Here is an 18,126-nt window from a genome sequence, read left to right on the forward strand (position 1 = left end):
AATCCTAATCAATTGACCTGATCAGCCTGATGCGCCTTATTCAAAGAATTTTCACTCAAAATATCTTTTAATCTATCACCCAAAACAAAACCAAAGCGCTATTCAAAAAAGATTTTTTCCGACGTGGTTTCCCCTTGTCAGTGGTGCAGAATGGAGGGCCTGACAAGTACAGCTGTCTAGTCCTTCGGATGAGACGAAGAACCGAGGTCCCGTGTATTATATTGGAATGCATGTAAAAGATCCCCTGGCAGTTGGAATTCGATATAAGAGTAAGCGATAGTGCCGCTGCCCGGGCAAAATTTCCCTCATAGCACACTGTATGGCGTATGCCCGTCTTCATTAGCCCAGATTAGGAGCAGAACAGTAGGACGTTAAACCCCATTTCATTTCATTTCAAAAAAGATTTGGCCAATTGCCCAAACTGGTTTCCGTAGTTTAAATATACCTTATACCGAGCAGTCCAGTAAGGTGACGATGAACTGACACTGTGTGTGTGCCCCGTCTATAATAGTTCTAGGGAAGTATCTATTCTTCATAAAGCCGTCGGCAGGTAGGAGTGTGTGAGCGAAGGTGGGGTTTCCCTGGCTATGTTTCTACAAACTGATTACGTTTAGAAAGAAAATGAGGGTTTACAGTTCGTGTTTATTTTCGCTTGTCTGTGCATTTCTAGGATTGACGTATTCGCAAACATTAAACCCAGGTAAGTTTGTATATTTTTTTAATAATAGTAATAGAGCTACGATGTGTGTGTGTCAAGCCACGTAAGTTTTGTATATCGATATTGGAGGCTCGCGTTCGAAGATGACACATCGTTTGCATTCCAATATGCCCAATTGTCTTGGCGAATGCATCTTTTAAAATTAACACATATCAGTTTATTCATTCATTTTTAAAGAAAAGTGGAAAGTGGTTAATAAAATTAAAGAGATCGATGACAAATATCGGGTGTTTGTCGCACCTGTAAGTCATATGGACTCCATATATCTACAGTTGGCAAAGTGCCAATTGTAATGAAGGCAAGATATGTGGTTTTATACAATGTACATGTACATACTGTATATAATAGACAACCCGCCAACCAAAATATGTTGATAAATAAAAGTGTGTCTCCGTGTAACAAAAAAGTGAGCGACCTCTCAAAAATTCATTGTCAAAAAATTAAGGGTACAAGAATATTTGTGAGGGAAGGGTTATGTGCATTTATACTCTTTTAATATATCACTCAACCTTTGAACCTTTTTAAATGTCAGTGATATCTATACAGAAGGTGGTTAATTCAGATTTATACATTCTAATACATTTATTTATAATTGACAGATTATGTTAAAGATACATTATGGGAGATTCGATAACGAGTTGGCAGTTCTCACTATAATAGTTAAAAACTAGATAATGTAAAGACAATTTGCTGAAAATTTCATTCAAATTCATCCACTATATGAACCGAGAACTAAGCGATTGAAATTTCCGCCTGGCCTCGATCATCATTACTAAAGTCAGTACGATAAACAGCATAGTCTCGATTATCCATTTAATCGTTTAATCATGAAGGAAAGTTATGCAGTAAATCAGCTCATAATCCACGAAAGATCGCAGGCTAGCAATGCCATCTAGAGTTGATTATTGTCCGGATAGGTTAATTAATGTCTAATTAATAATTTAGATAACATTTCAGGCCTAAAGAAAGACCTGCAATAGACAGATTTAGCTCTTGCATAATGTATGTTTAATGAATACATGCAATAATCTAATCTAAGATATATTTAATTAAAGGAGATATAAAAAATGGTATTTGGTTGATCTGATGTGTTTAATTATTTCTATAGACAATTAGATTTTTGTTTTCAAAATAAAACATACATTATGCAAGAGCTAAATCTGCCTATTGCAGTTCTTTTTTTAGGCCTGAAATGTTATTTAAATTATTAATTCAACATTAATTAACTTATCCAGATCATAATCAACTCTCGATGTCAATGCTATACCTGCGATATTTATTGGATCCGATTTGCTGCTAAACTTTCACTCAAGATTTAATCATGAAATGGATAATCGAGACTACCGGTATGTTTTTATCGTACCGATTTTAGTAATGATGATCGACCCTAGAACGAAAATTCAATCGCTAAAATCTTGGTTCAGAGTGGATCAATTTGACTGAAATTTTTCGCAAATTCCCTTTACATTATCTAGGTTTTAACTATTATAGTGAGAACTGCCAGCTCTTTATCGAATCTCCCATAATCTTTAAGCAAGAATCAGCTTGTTTACTAATATCATGGATCCTGTAATAATCTATGTAGTCAGGTAAAGTTAAGCCATATGGAGTTGATACCTAGAACAAAATGCAACAGATTTATCTCGGCGGTATCTGGGCCCGATTCCAAGAAAATTCCTAAGCATGTTCTTGTGCTTAGATTTTAAGTAGACTTTGCATATAAGTAAACTTACCTTAAATTATTTTGTGTTCCCAGAAAATGATTAAGAACATTCTTGTGCTTATAGGTTGTAAGTAGACTTCGTGGTAAGCACAAGCACGCTCTTATGGGTTCCAAGAAAATACTTAAGCACAACTTTGTTCTTAAACATTGTCAATCTAAGCACAAGTCCCAAGCAAGGTGTACGGCTTGCTTACCAAACTTAAGTCTGTTTCTTCTTTAAACAAGATGACTGACCGTAGAGAAATTTGACGGCATTTCCTACACATCTTTTGATGCCAAAGAGACAATTAAAAGACAGAAAATCCTTTAGAAACATATTCTCGAGAAGAATGCTGTATAGAAAATTTCGCTTCTACCCTGAAACCATTTTATTTATTTGCCAATTAGTAAATAAACACAGGGGCTACTTTAAGATCAGGCGTTCTCTATGCAGCCGACCAATTTATGACGTAATTTGCGTACCAGAATTTTTTTTATGACGTTAGAGAGCATCATAGTCTCAATTTACCAGTCACAATGTGCTTTGACTCATTCTTGACTTGTGCCTACGTAAGAATGGTCTTGAGAATTTTCTAGAGACAGTATTTTATAAAGTTTCTTACGTAAGAAAAAGTGAAGCATGACTTTTTGCTTTCTTTAAGAATTTTCTAGGAACCTGGCCCTGGTTGAGAGGTCCCTGAAGGTCTCCCAAACAAAAATGGTCCAAAATAAAAAGATACGTTTTCGAGTAATTAGCATAAATCCAATATGGCCACCATTGGCACCTTAAAACTTCAATATATCGGGAATCTTTGAGGTTATGTGTGAATGTATTAGGGGTAGATATAAAAGTGGTACCAAAGAAGCAAAAAAGTATAACCCATGACATACCTGGCCACCATAAAACTCCAATATCTCCGGAATGATTGAGTTTATAGGGTGTAAATGTATCAGGGGTAGATATAAAAGTGGTACCAAAGAAGCAAAAAAGCATTACCCATGACGTCCCTAAGACGTCATAACGTCATACGTCCAACAATTGGCATAAATCCAATATGGCCGCCACTGGAACCTTAAAACTGCAATATATCGGGAATGGTTCAGAGGGTGTAAATATATTACGGGTAGATAGGAAAGTGCTACCGAAGAATCAGAAAAACATTGCCAAGTTAATTCCATGTGACATCATAATGCCATAGTCCAATAATTAGTATAAATACAATATGGCCGCCCTTGGAAACCTTAAAACTCTAATATCTTGGGAATGGTTGAGTTTAGAGCATGCAAATCTATTATGGGCAGACAATGTGAAAGGACGTAATGATTAAATGATGAATCGGGAGAGAATGTTATGATAATTCACGAAAGGCGGATTCAACCAGATGAGATTTATCAAAACAGCAGCCACACTAATCGGCAGTAAGATATTAAACAAAATCCATCACCCATCTAGAAAAGTATTGCCTGGAACAGAAACAATGAAGTTTTTGAGTTGAGTGACAAATATTGCATCAAATTTGTTTACACTTTTCTTACAAGAACTGATCATAGGTGATGAGCTGAAGAATAATCTCTTGGGCTAATTTTGGCAAAAGCGGCGAGACCCCAATCAATTTTAGACCTATTTTTTTTAGTGTTTGCGATACAGCTACATCATATTTATGGTCCAGGACTTCTGATCAATACTTTGAATGCATACTGTTATGTGAAGTCATATTATGAGTGCCTCACTCAGTATTACATTGCTTGTACAATTGGTCAGTAATAAACTGGAGTTATCTCTCTTGAATCTCAATGAGTGTTGTTGATTGGAAGTGCCCTGCTATATAAATCGTGCCTAATGCACACGCAACATGGTGGTTGGATTGGGTTTCTCGCCTTGAAATGACTATGAGGACACAGTGAATTGTACTATGCATAATAGTGTCTTTATCTTCCCTAATAACAAAGTAATATTCTATTTTTGTGTAAAAACACGTGTGAATTCGTAATCAAAATGGCGGATGGTGAAAAAAACGAGAATGAACAGCTCCCTGCTAGATTCAAGACTTTACCAGGCGTAAAAACCCCAGGTCCTCTAATTCTAGGAGACAATATTAATGAAACTTGGAAGTTATTCAAGCAGAAATGGAGTAACTACGAAATATTGGTCAATCTAGCTACTTTCCCACATAACTATCAGGTCGCTTCTCTACTGAATGCACTTGGTGATGAGGCTTTGAAGGTCTACAGTGGTAACAGAACAACAAAGTTTGAGCAATTTATTGTTGGTGAAGTCAATGAGACTTATGAACATTTTAAATTTAACAGTAGGCCTACAAATCAGAAAGAAGGTGAATCTTTTAAAACATTTCATGCACACTTGAGAACTTTGATAAAGACATGCAACTATTGTGTGAATTGTGCTCCTTCACTACTGAGAGACAGGATTGTACTAGGTATTAGAGACAAATCAACATGCTATGAAGGAGAAATTATGTCCTGCATGGAGTGCCAAATGAAGCAAGTGTGGAGGTTGGAATCCTTTTGCTGTAAAGTGCAAAAGGACTGACTCAGTGAATGCTGTACTGGATCAAACTGACTCTGAATCTGATGGTGATGACTGGATCTGCTCTGTTGAAATTGATGATGAGGCAACCAGAAATTTCAAGAAACCAGTCAAGTGCCAGATGATGGTTGACAACACATCTGTAGTGTTTCTTGTCGACTCAGGAGCAACTCCAAATATTCTTCCAATGAAGGATGTAACGGACAAGTTCAAAATATCCAAAACTGATCGTCACTTGGTAATGTGGAACAAGACACCGTTAGCTCCGATGGGCTCCTATCAAACTGTTGTTCTTAATCCAAAGAACGGAAAGTTGTACTCAATCAACTTTGTTGCTGTTCAGGAAAGTTTAACACCACTGCTAGGCATTTGTTAAATGCCATATCACATCAACATGATCATGCAATCGCTGAAAAATATTCATCACTTTTTGACGGCCAAATTGGACATTTGAAGGGGAAGTACACTTAAAAACTGACCCAGATGTCAAGCCTGTCATTATGCCAACCAAACGTATACCTATCAGTCTCAAGGAGAAACTATCAGCGGGACTTCAATGTCTACAGAAGCTGGGAGTAATTGAACCGGTGGACGAACCAACTCTATGGGTCAACCAGATCGCAATCACACAGAAGCAGTCAGGCGACATTCGTGTCTGTTTGGATACCCAACAGCTGAACCGAGCTCTTCAACGTGAACACTTTCCGTTACCTGTGTTAGAAGACAATCTGCACGAGCTCAGCATGTCCAGAGTGTTCTCCAAGATAGACCTTGTTTCTGGATACTGGCATGTGAAATTAGGTCATGACTCTAGTTTGCTGACAACATTTCAAACATGTTTTGGAAGATTCCAATGGCTGAGATTACCATTTGGACTGTCTGCATCATCTGAGATATTCCAGAAGCAACTACTGGAAAATCTACAGGGATTGAAAGGTGCGGCTTGTGTAGCTGATGATATTCTGATTCATGTGGCTGATGATGAAAGTCATGATCATTGCCTAGATGCACTGCTGAAACGATGTCAGGAACGAGGTATTCGTCTCAACAAAGACATAATGGAGATTCGCCTCAACAAGATCACCTTCTTAGGTCACACCATTACCAGCGAAGGACTGAGCATTGACCCTGAAAAAGTTAGAGCAATCACAGAATTTCCAGAACCTCAAAATGTTCACGACTTGCGTCGTTTCCTAGGTATGTGTAATAACCTTGCTCGTTTCATGGAGAATCTGACAGAAGAAACGACATGTCTTCGTAATCTGATGAAGAAAAATGTTCCCTGGATCTGGATCTGGAGCGAAGCTCAACAGAATGCTTTCACTAAAGTGAAATCATGATCACCAATGTACCTGTCCTTGCATACAATGACCAGAAAGAAGAATTGTGGCTAGAGAATGATGCAAGTGAACACGGTCTCGTATCTGTGATCATCCAGAATGGGAAACCTATAGCTTACGCTAGCTGATCTCCCTATGAGTCTGAAACTTGGTATGCTCAGATCGAGAAAGCTCCTTGCGACAGTGTTTGGACTAGAAAAGTTCCATTGTTACACATATGGACGTCCAGTTACTGTGGTAACAGACCACAAACCTCTTGTGGCTATTCACAAGAAACTGCTTTTAAAAGCTCCGACTCGTCTACAATCATTTCTGTTTAGGGCGCAGAAGTATGATTTTTAGCTTGTGTACAAACCTTGAAAAAGCATTCCCATGGCTGATGCTTTATCACGTGCACCACTGAAAGAAGCACCTGAAACAGTCTGTGACACTGTGAACGATGTATCCTTTTGTCCCATTAAAGCTGATCAGCTCCATCACATAAGATGTGCAACACAACAGGACCAAACTCTCTGTCCTCTCATGGACACAATCATGAAAGGGTGGCTGAACAACAAGTCTGAAGTTCACCCAGCGGTGATACCCTTCTTCCTGTATCGTGACGAACTGACAGTTAAAGACATCATCATACTACGCAGGGAAAGAGTCGTCATTCCTGCGTCACTGAAAAGAGATGAAAGAAAAAGTTCATGCTGGACATCTTGGAATCAATTCATGTCTACGCAGAGCCAGCTCTCTCATATTTTGGCCTATGATGTCACAAGACATTAGAAGTTTCATTGAAACGTGACGTGTGTGCAGCATATGGGGCTTGTCAACCTTAAGAGAATCACCCAAGAGACCATGGGAGACAGTAGTCTGTGATCTATTCTCACTACAAGGTCGCAACTACATGGTGACAGTAGACTGTTACAGTAACTTCTTGGAAGTTGATTTTCTTGGAGAAGAAATGACATCTCAAACAGTGATCACGAAACTCAAACACCACTTTGCTCGTCACAGGATTCCTGACAAAGTCATATCTGATGGCGGACCACAATTTGCCTCAGACAGGTTCAAACAGTTCTCAAATCAGTATGGATTTGCACATGACATGTCAAGTCCTGGAAATAGTAAATCTAATGGCGCAGTTGAAGCAGCTGTCCAAACCGCCAAGAACTTGATGAAATAATGTAAAGCAAGCAATGAAGACCCTTACATCGGACTTCTCAACCTCAGAAATACACCAACAGAAGGACTCGATACAAGTCCCACTCAGAGACTGTTCGGAAGAAGAATGTGAACACTCCTACCAACACTGAAATAAGATTGAATGTTCCCAACACCCAGACACCACTGATTGACCAACACAAATCTGAACTGGCTGAATCAAGACACAACTTTGGTAAAAAATCTTCCATCGCTTACAATCGGACAACATGTAAGAATGCAACCAATTAGATTGGGTGAAAAGGAATAGAAATCTGCAACAGTTCCAAAGAAACTTGGAAGCCGAACTTATCAAATTCAAGGAGAAGACAGTGGTGTGTATTAAAGAAATAGACAGCAGATTCAACCATGTAAATCTCCACGACAAATGGACACTCCTGTAAAAACTGTGAAACCTGTGCAAAAATGTGAAATTCCTGCAACACTGCCAATCAGAAATAATCAAGTGAAAAACCTCACACCAGTCAAATCAGAGAACTATGTAAGCAGATCCGGAAGAACAGTGAAAGCAGTTACCAAGCTCAAACTGTGAATGAACATTAATTGAATTATCAATTAACAATAAATTTCTACTTTATTCCTGTAAGAAGTTATCAGGATACTAGTCAGTTTTAAATGCATTGATTCTAGTCATTTGAGTTAAAGTTTATTGTTTAATTCATAGTTATACTAAACTTTAGTATGAAACTATTGACAGGGATCAAGATTATTTTGTATACTTAATGTTTAAAGCTCTGCATAAAAAGCTCAATAATATCTTATAAAATAATACATTGCTCTATTGGATAATGTACTTTCTTAGCTTAAAGGAAGGAGGATGTTACGTGAAGACATATTATGAGTGCCTCACTCAGTATTACATTGCTTGTACAATTGGTCAGTAATAAACTGGAGTTATCTCTCTTGAATCTCAATGAGTGTTGTTGATTGGAAGTGCCATGCTATATAAATCGTGGCTAATGCACACGCAACACATACGGCTTCTGTACCTCTTATTTGAAATTAAAGCAGCAACGCCATACTCCTTGCATTGTTTCGTTTGATTAGAGCTAATCCCACTTAACACTACTGTAAAGAAAGCAAATTTCTGTTCCAAATTATGACTGGTGAATTGTTCGATTAACAACCAATAGCTAACTGCGTAACAATATCATTACACTTTAAACAGAGCTCCAAATTGGACCAATTATCTTTACATAACTTTAAGTCATGACTCACGATTTTATTCTGCCCAATTAAGCAGTGCATAGCAGAATATTGCAGAAAAACTAATTGCATGACAAACAAGGCTATCAACACAGATACAATGTAAACAATACTGTTTAGAGACTAACGATACTATCACCGTTTTTAATACCTTAAATCACTGTCCAAAGTTTTAGGGAAGATCCCCGATTAAACGAAGTGCTGTCATGTTGTTGTACTTGGGTTAGATTTGATTGAACGAGAATAATAGACACGCTCCCTCAAAAGCTCAAGTATCAGAAGCCAATCCAGTAATGGCCAGAGACGGATTTCTCAGGCCATTGCTTCAGGAATATGCAGCAACGCAAGCATAACTAACAACCAACAGACCTGCTGCAGACTCACATGGACATGATGTAGAAGCTCCAGAACTAGACTCGCCAAATTTGTTAACCATTTCACCCAACACCAACTTAAAGATTGAAATTCATAGTCAACGATTCGCATGAAGTTGAACCAATTGCATACTTGATACTACAGCCCCAGAACTCATCAATAAAGAAGAATTGTTAGCAGAAGAATTGTACAGTCCATAATTGTAATCCAGGTCTATCAGAAACCCGGTAAAATATGCTTGTTAAAACCGTTACAAACTGCCTTTCTTGGTTGTATTCGTAGCCGTTGAAATCAGATATACTGCTTGGGTCAGTTAGGCACTACACAGGATGTTGCAACTGGAGACCATCGCCGAAAAAAAATGCCACAAGGGTTTCCAATAATAGACATGGATCCAGCCAACCTTAGCTATGTTTACTCAACAATAACATTCATTACTGATGAGTGTAATCATCATGGTTGTACCCTTTCGACCAACCATTATGATGGAATGATATATGGCATTTAGTGATAGGACTAACATTGAAAAAAACATGAACACAACTTTATGGATAACAATCACTAGCAACTTGAATAGTGCAACGTTTCAACGAGTATCCTCTTGTTGTTATCAAGCACAGGGTAAACGATAATATGATGTCAAAAGGCCCGCAACTCGCTGATCTTCACATTCTTTACTTTGTAAATTGGTAAAACTCTTTAGCATTGTATTGATCCAAGAAAAAAAGGAATCTGAGTTCGACACAACTAAAACTCAGACCGAACTTCTGAAATGCTACATGTTTTTTCTATGGACTTTGAAAGATGTCTTCCTACGAATGACCAACACTGCCTAGTCCCAGCCTCTATTCCCGAAGTGGCTAGTGAGAACACCCACTCCAAGATCTCCATATGGTGATGAAATGGCCACAGGATGTTAAGAGTTACAACGACCATCTAATATAAATCTGCATGCCTAGTTTCCTAAAAATTAACTCTCAGTGGAAAGGAGTCAAAGGACTATTTCGTGACTAATGGTTAGATATCAACAACCAGAATATTTGACAATTTAGCAAACAATTTTATATTATTGACCGTGTTTATTTGCATGGTACCTACAATTGTCCAAAATTTAACTGTCAATCGTTTGTAGATAACAACTTCAATACATTGAACAGAACAATATTCAGCAAAATAAATACTCCCCATAGATACACATTGTATTACATTATGAATAATGAGTTATCCGACTTTAAGCTGAAACATGTAGTGTTATTATTTGGGAAGTTTCCTAACGGTTATGCGTTTTCTAGGTTTATTTGCTGACCTTAGGGACAGTTCTGGGATCAGACAAATTTGAAAGAAAATCTACCGAGAAAACACAGTTGGACACATTTCGACCCGGAGGCATATGCCAAGGCAACACATGGATATTTTGTCATAGACTATGTGTTAGTGCGCTGGTACGATTTGCAATTATCACCAAGAGGAAATGATGACATGTATATAGATAATGATAACAAGAAATACTTGAATTGTTTGACAAGATGATACAAGTAATACATTTTCACACTATAAACGTAACCATCCGCAAGAAATTGGATGTTTATGGTTCCACTGGCGGTCATATTGGATTTATACTAATTATTAGTCTTGTTCACCCAGAACCTCCTAATCTTCAACATACGGAGGGTCTGGGACCGTTGTCAATATTTGACATTATTAAAAAGAACAATCTGATTAAAATACAGATCTATAGTTCGTTTCGATTTTTATGTTTTCGATGGCCTACACTACATGAAGATCTGACCAGTTGTTTTGGGAGGTTACATCAGTGGTCATATGAGCGGCTTTTAACCCTATGATGTCAGATATTTGATTAACCAATCAGCATTGATGTTTCTAGTGGTTTTCCCACAGTTCCGTGCGGCTTGTGCCAAAAGCTTGCCTTAACAGACTGTTTCATTGCCTAATCCTCACATCATCCAGAACACATCAATGATAACAAATCTTCCCGATCCAAGTGTAGTAAAGACAAGTAAAACGAAATTTTGAACTATAAAAAACAAAACAGAATAGGTTCTGTGTTTTAATCAGATTGTTAAAGGAACTACTTTTATTTAGTTTATATTTCAACATGGCTACCATGAACTTTTGTACTCTGGTGACAAAGTTTCAGTAGACCCTTCTGGACAATGAACAATGGGTCAATATAATATATAGAACTTTGCAACGGGTGACTTGCTGTTAAAAAATGTTGAATCACTACGCCATAATGTAATCGGGTTCCATAAAATAAAATCTATACCAAAGAATTATATTTATTTATTTGTGTGTGTAAGAAAGGGTTGGGTGATAAATAAAATCTCCTACTCGTCTTTTCTGATATTTAAAAAGACTCATAGGAGATTCTCTATATAACAATAATGTTTTTTAAAATGTACTAGAATGGACATAATGTAGAAATGAATAAAAGACAAATTGTAGGATGGAAAATTATTGTATTCACCAAACTAATGTTGTCAAACAAATCTTTCATTTGACCTTTTTTTATCACTGTAATAAGTCTAATCTGTCAATAATCTGGTCTTCTTTCTTTTATTTTTTCAGATGAAATTGCCCTCTTCCCAGTGATATTTAATTTAGCTTCACATGCCAGTATCAAAGCTAATGCCACTTGTGGAGAAAATGAACCAGAAGTGTTTTGCAAATTAGTCGAACATGTTCGGATATTTCCTGCTGAAAACCTCCATTGCGATGTATGTGATTTACGTGGAAATAACAGAAAACAGATGCATCCTATCTCAAATGCTATCAATGGTCGAAACACTTGGTGGCAGAGCCCTTCAATAACAAATGGTCGTCAGTTAAACTTTGTCACAGTAGAAATAGATCTTGGTCAGGTGAATATATACATTGTAGCTTACTTTTAAAATTTGCACCAAAGCAGGTGTGTGCAACATATACTCTACCAAGTGCCCTATTAATTTTATCTTAACATTTGGCTGTTCATATTTATTGCTGTGTGAGTCATTGAAAATTGCTGTATGAGGAATTCCTCTGAGTTTGTCATATTAGTCCCATATATAATATTTGTATCATATTGCTAGGGAAAGAGTATATATTGTCATAACTCAAGTCTTTATGGAGCTCATCAAGTAAAGGGCACTTACTGGGTTAATCTAATACAGTTTCCCCCATTATAGATAAATGTTGTATTTATAGGTCTAATATTTTTCTTAATATTCCATATTATTCCAGTTGTTTTTCGACTTTGAGTGAAATGAGGAATTAGTTAGAGGAATATAATCTACAATAGGTTATAAGTACTTTTGACTCCTACATGGCACCATTTCTTTGGGTCTAAATATTTCCAGTCTGAGCCTCGCTTTGTTTCAGGAACCAAAATAAATTTACAGGAATAACCATTTCTTTTAAAGATGTCTAAATGAAACGTCTTTATACGCCCACATTTTCATGTGGACGTATATTGTCATCGCCCCTGTCCGTCTAGACGTCCGCAATTTGTTTGTGGACACTCGACAGATCACAATTCTTATCTGATTTTGACAAAACTTAAAATATAGGTTTATCTTCAAAAGATCTTGGTTGCTTTCAATATTGGCATGTATCGGATCGAAACTTCATGGATTATGGCCCCTGTTTGTACGAAAAATCCTGTTTTTCAGCTTGTGGACCCAATAGAGGTTACAATTTTAATCCTATTTTGATGAAACTTGAAATGCAAGTTTATAACCCAAAGATCTCGGTTCCTTTCGATATTTGCGCATATCGGACCGTAACTTCCTGAATTATGGCCCCTGCTTGTACGAAAAATCGCGTTTTTAGCTTGTGGACCCTATAGAGGTCATAATTTTTATCCGATTTGAAAAACCATATTATTATATCACTGTTACACCCTAATTACAGCTGAGTTCGAATTTCATGAAAATCGGCCCAAAACTGAGACAAAATGGCCGCCCTTTGTTCTCAAATAACGTAAAAATATGGTATATCAAGGTTGTGGACCCTATAGAGGTCTCAATTTTTCTGCGATTTTGTTGAAACTTGAAATGTAAGTTTATAACCAAAGATCTCGGTTCCTTTCGATATTCGTGCATATCGGACCCTAACTTCCTGAATTATGGCCCCTGATTGTACGAAACATCGCGTTTTTAGCTTGTGGACCCTATAGAGGTCATAATTTTTATCCGATTTAAAAAAACGTTTGAATATATCACCATTACACCAGGGTTCTTAATCCATTTTGAAATGAACCGGCCATAGGTAGGCCTAACGGATAGTCGTCTTTTCAACAACAAACATGTTAGTTTATGCATACTCTATTCACAACAGTAATTGCATAATTCATTAATTGCATAACGTATTCAGGATAATAGTAGCTGAAACTCTGAATAAACAAGACCTTTGTAATTGCATAGTCATATTATTATTTCAGCAACTTGCATTGCATATTCCTACACTTTTGCTTTCATCCAACTCAACGGAAGTTATGAATTAGTAAAAAGAAAAACTACAAGTACATACAAATGGTTTTTAAATTATTTTATTCGTAAGCACATGTTAAAATATATAAAAATAACAAAGTATATAAGTATATAAATAACAAAGTAGCACAAATCAGTTTCCGTGTATAGTCGGTACTCGGAAATATGCTGTACGTGCGAAAGGTCACGTGGCCAATTTTCATGATTCAGATTAGTTTATTTTTAGTGTTACCCGTAAACAAATTTAATGCAGCAGGACTAGTTTGGATATCTGAGAGGATCTCTTCCTCAATTTCACCACATGAATTCACCACAAAAATTAAAATCACGATATAATTTTTTTGTCATTTCATGTCCCTGCTGTTCTGTCAAATCGTTCAATTGTTCATAATTTTTGATGGCAATGTTTCTTTTTGCTATAAAATACATATTTCGTATTAACGCCTTCCGGCCTTCGACTTTGGTTAACCTATATCTGACGTGGGAGGATCTCCGGCTTTTGGAACTTCCATTGACGACATGCATGCTTGAAGTTCAAGGTCAACGTCGCCATCACTATCTTCAGTTAAATCTTGTTTATGTTTCCTGTTGTCATTCTGCGAGGTGTTCAAGTACTTCAACATTGTGTTTGAGAGAAATGAATGAGCCGACATTAGAAATGAAATGAAATGAAATGGGGTTTAACGTCCTACTGTTCTGCTCCTATACTGGGCTAATGAAGACGGGCATGCGCCATACAGTGTGCTATGAGGGAAATTTTGCTCGGGCAGCGGCACTATCGCCTACTCTTATATCGAATTCCAACTGCCAGGGGATCTTTTACGTGCATTCCAATATATACACGGGACCTCGGTTTTTCGTCTCATCCGAAGGACTAGACAGCTGTCCTTGTCAGGCCCTCTGTCCTGCATCACTGACAAGGGGAAACCACGCCGGAAAATCAGGAAGAACTTTCTCGGCCAATGCAGGGATCGAACACCCAACCTCCAGGCTAGCGAGCCAGCGCCTTACCCACTTAGCCACGTGATCCCCCAGCCGACATTGGATTATATACATTCTTTTACTTGGCATGATAACCACAATTAAGTTGTTTAGTTATGAAATAAGCCGAAGGTATTCATTGTAATGATTGACTCTTTGATGGGTTTCTTAATCGACGAGTAATAATTAACTCTTTGTAATCGGCCGAAAGTAGATTGATTTATAATACCATAATGGCCGGTTCATTGTTTTACCAATCGGCCTGATAAATAATTCTTTGTAAATCGGCCGAAAGTAGATTGATTTGTGATACCTTAGTGGCTGGTTCATTGTTTTACCAATCGGCTAGATTAAAGATCAATTGGCTAAAGCCGACAAAAAACGGTCGATTAAAATCCCTGCATTACACCCTAAGGATAGTTGAGTTTGAATTTCGTTAATATCGGACCAAAACTGACAGACAAAATGGCTGCCCCTCGTACTCAAATAGTGTTAAAATATGGTATATAAATGTTGTGGGCCCTCTACAGGTCACGATTTTCTTTTGATATTTATGAAACTTGAAATGTAAATTAATAACCCAAAGATCTTGGTTCCTTTCTATATTCGGCATATCAGATAGAAACTTTCTGAATTATGGCCCTTGATTGTACGAAAAATGACGTTTTTAGCTTGTGGTCCTTGTAGAGGTCACAATTTTTATCTGATTTAAAAAAGAATGTGTGAATATATCACCATTACACACTAAAATCATGGATCCTTTTGATAATTGCGGATAAGGAAACCGTTTAAAAATTTCACCATTCCACCATAATGAAGGTTGAATTCGAATTTCGGGAAAGTCAAAATGAAACTGCCCAACAAAATGGTCGCTCTTTGTTCGCAAATTGTGTAAAAGTATCCCAAAGATCTCAGTCCTTTTGATATTTGGATTATTGCCCCTGATAGACAAAAAATCCTGTTTGTTTTTAGCTTGTTCTCTATACATCTCTTGCAAAATGTGGACGTATCCTGCCTGGCAGCCGCTGGTTAGAATTATTATTTATAATGATGATAATTGGAGGGATTATTAATTGCAGAATAAGGGGTTGTTGCTATACATGATACATGTATTCCTGTAAGATAGACTTCTTGACACAAGATGAGTACCTCTTCCCCCCCCCCCCCAAAAAAAAAATAAATTGTGTATTGTAATTTAGATCAAATTAAAATACTAACATTAGGGTTATTACATGTCAAGCAGACAAAATAAGGGAATCCTTTAATAAATTTAGAGTGATTTGAAGATTTGTTTAACATTGTCACATGGATACAGTCATGTATCTATACTAATATTTGTGACTGTCGTTTGTCTGTCTGTTTGTCTGTCTGTTCGGGGTTGGCGGCTACACTAGGTCTGCCCCGAGTCTGAAATTTGGGGTATAGGGGTAGCTCGGACCAGGGAGTAACATAGGCCAGGTGGCGTTAGTCTACCACTTCAGGTTTCGGGGTTATGACCCCCGAGCGAAGCCGGGCATTCTTCTAGTATTAATATATTTGATTTCAATTTATCAAATCTTTTTTTCAGGTTTATCAGATAGCATATATCATCATAAAGGCAGCTAATGCTCCCAGACCAGGTAACTGGATATTAGAAAAGTCTATAGATGGTATAACATATACACCTTGGCAATATTTTGCTATTAGTGATAGAGAGTGTAGAGAATTTTATAATGTTCAACCTGCTATTGGTGTTCCTAAATTCACCAGAGATGACCAGGTTATTTGTACCTCGAGATATTCTCGTCTTGACCCTTTAGAGAATGGTGAAGTAAGTATGATATATACAGTATATATCTATCGCTTAAAATTAAATAGTTAGTTGATGAATAGTATGTACAATATTAGAGCGATTATATCTTAAATTTTTTATTCCCAAAGTATCATGTTTTGTAAGGTGCAATAGAGATCTGGTATGATTAAAGCGATAATTTCATATTTTCTAAGAAAGTCAAAACATAATTATTTCTGTCTTTTGCTCAATAGGTTGTCAACTCACTATTATACGACCAAAGGTATTATTCTCCCACTTAAAAATCCTTTGACCCCGAAAATAATAACACAATTGTTTTTCTATGGAATAGCTATCTTCAAATGTTTGAATTTGAAGTTAAAAATGATATTTTTGCCAATTTCTCAACTGGCAATAGTGAATTATAGGATTAATGGGATTATTCTTTAACAAGGTAGGACTGTTTATAGATACCATCTATTTTAAGGGTTTATTTTAATACATTTTAAAAATATAACTTAAAAATATGAAATTGCAACTTTAAGACCATATTAAATGGCATTACAAATGTTTTAAATTATTATTAAAAATGATTATAATACTTTTTACAGATATTTGTATCATTGGTTAATGGTAGACCAGGTGTTGAAGAGCCATCTCAAACTTTACTGGTAAGATTCTTTATAATCTATTTAAATTAAAAAAAATAACTGACGACCCAACACCTAAAAGTATGGTGCTCTATTTCGGTCACTTCCTGCGTCGCCCTTATAAAAAAGCACCGCATGACGTGCGGCGAATTGTGCATCGCACGTCGCCTTTTTCGGTGTTAAACTATTGAGAAAAAAAGTGACGTGATGAAATGCACATGTACCAAGAGAATTCATTTGCAGTTTGTTTGTTGTTTGGTATTTTATCTACAATACAGTAATTTATATTGGACACGAGGAACTGTCAATACTATTCTTCATATAACAAGACATTTTTATACGCCCACATTTTCATGTGGACATATATTGTCGTCGCCCCTGTCCGTCCGTCCGTCCGTCCACAATTGTTTGTGGACACTCTACAGGTCACAATTCTTATCCGATTTTGACGAAAATTGAAATATAGGTTTATCTCCAAAAGATCTCGGATGCTTTCGATATTGGCATGTATCGGATCGAAACTTCATGGATTATGGCCCCTGATTTTACGAAAAATCACGTTTTTAGCTTGTGGACCCTATAGGGGTTCCAATTTTTATCCGAGTTTATTGAAACTTGAAATGTAAGTTTATAACCCTAAGATCTCGATCCTTTCGATATTCACGCATATCGGATTGTAACTTCCTGAATTATGCCCCCTGATTGTACGAAAAATCGCGTTTTTAGCTTGTGGACCCTATAGAGGTCATAATTTTTATCTGATTTAAAAAAACGTTTTAGTATATCACCGTTACACCCTAAGGATGGTTGAGTGTGAATTTCGTTAAAATTGATCCAAAACTGACCCTCGTTCTCAAATAGCGTAAAATTATGGTATACAAGGTTGTGGACCCTCTAGAGGTCACAATTTTCTTTTAATTTTGATGAAACTTGAAATGTAACTTTATAACCCAAAGATCTTGGTTCCTGTCAATATTCGCGCATATCGGACTGTAACTTCCTGAATTATGGCCCCTGATTGTACGCAAAATCGCGTTTTTAGCTTGTGGTCCCTATAGAGGTCACAATTTTTATCTGATTTTGTTGAAACTTGAAATGTAAGTTTATAATCCAAAGATCTCGGTCCCTGTCGATATCGG

At 36.9% G+C, this 18,126-nt stretch overlaps 1 protein-coding gene across 2 annotated transcripts in view; it reads left to right on the plus strand.

Annotated features, from left to right (window-relative positions):
• The first annotated feature begins 475 nt into the window (after window positions 1-475).
• LOC126818819 (laminin subunit alpha-1) overlaps window positions 476-18,126 on the plus strand; it is a 295,094-nt gene continuing 277,443 nt past the window's right edge. The window contains exons 1-4 of one of the 2 annotated variants that reach the window (XM_050546416.2): window positions 476-700; window positions 11,688-11,980; window positions 16,134-16,376; window positions 16,949-17,008. In XM_050546416.2, the coding sequence (XP_050402373.1) occupies window positions 622-700; window positions 11,688-11,980; window positions 16,134-16,376; window positions 16,949-17,008 (675 nt within the window). In that variant the 5' untranslated portion in view covers window positions 476-621. The remainder of the gene's footprint in view (window positions 701-11,687; window positions 11,981-16,133; window positions 16,377-16,948; window positions 17,009-18,126) is intronic. The other variant, XM_050546415.2, reaches the window with a different exon arrangement.

This window comes from Patella vulgata, chromosome 4 (assembly GCF_932274485.2).
Source record: "Patella vulgata chromosome 4, xgPatVulg1.2, whole genome shotgun sequence".
NCBI lineage: Eukaryota > Metazoa > Mollusca > Gastropoda > Patellidae > Patella > Patella vulgata.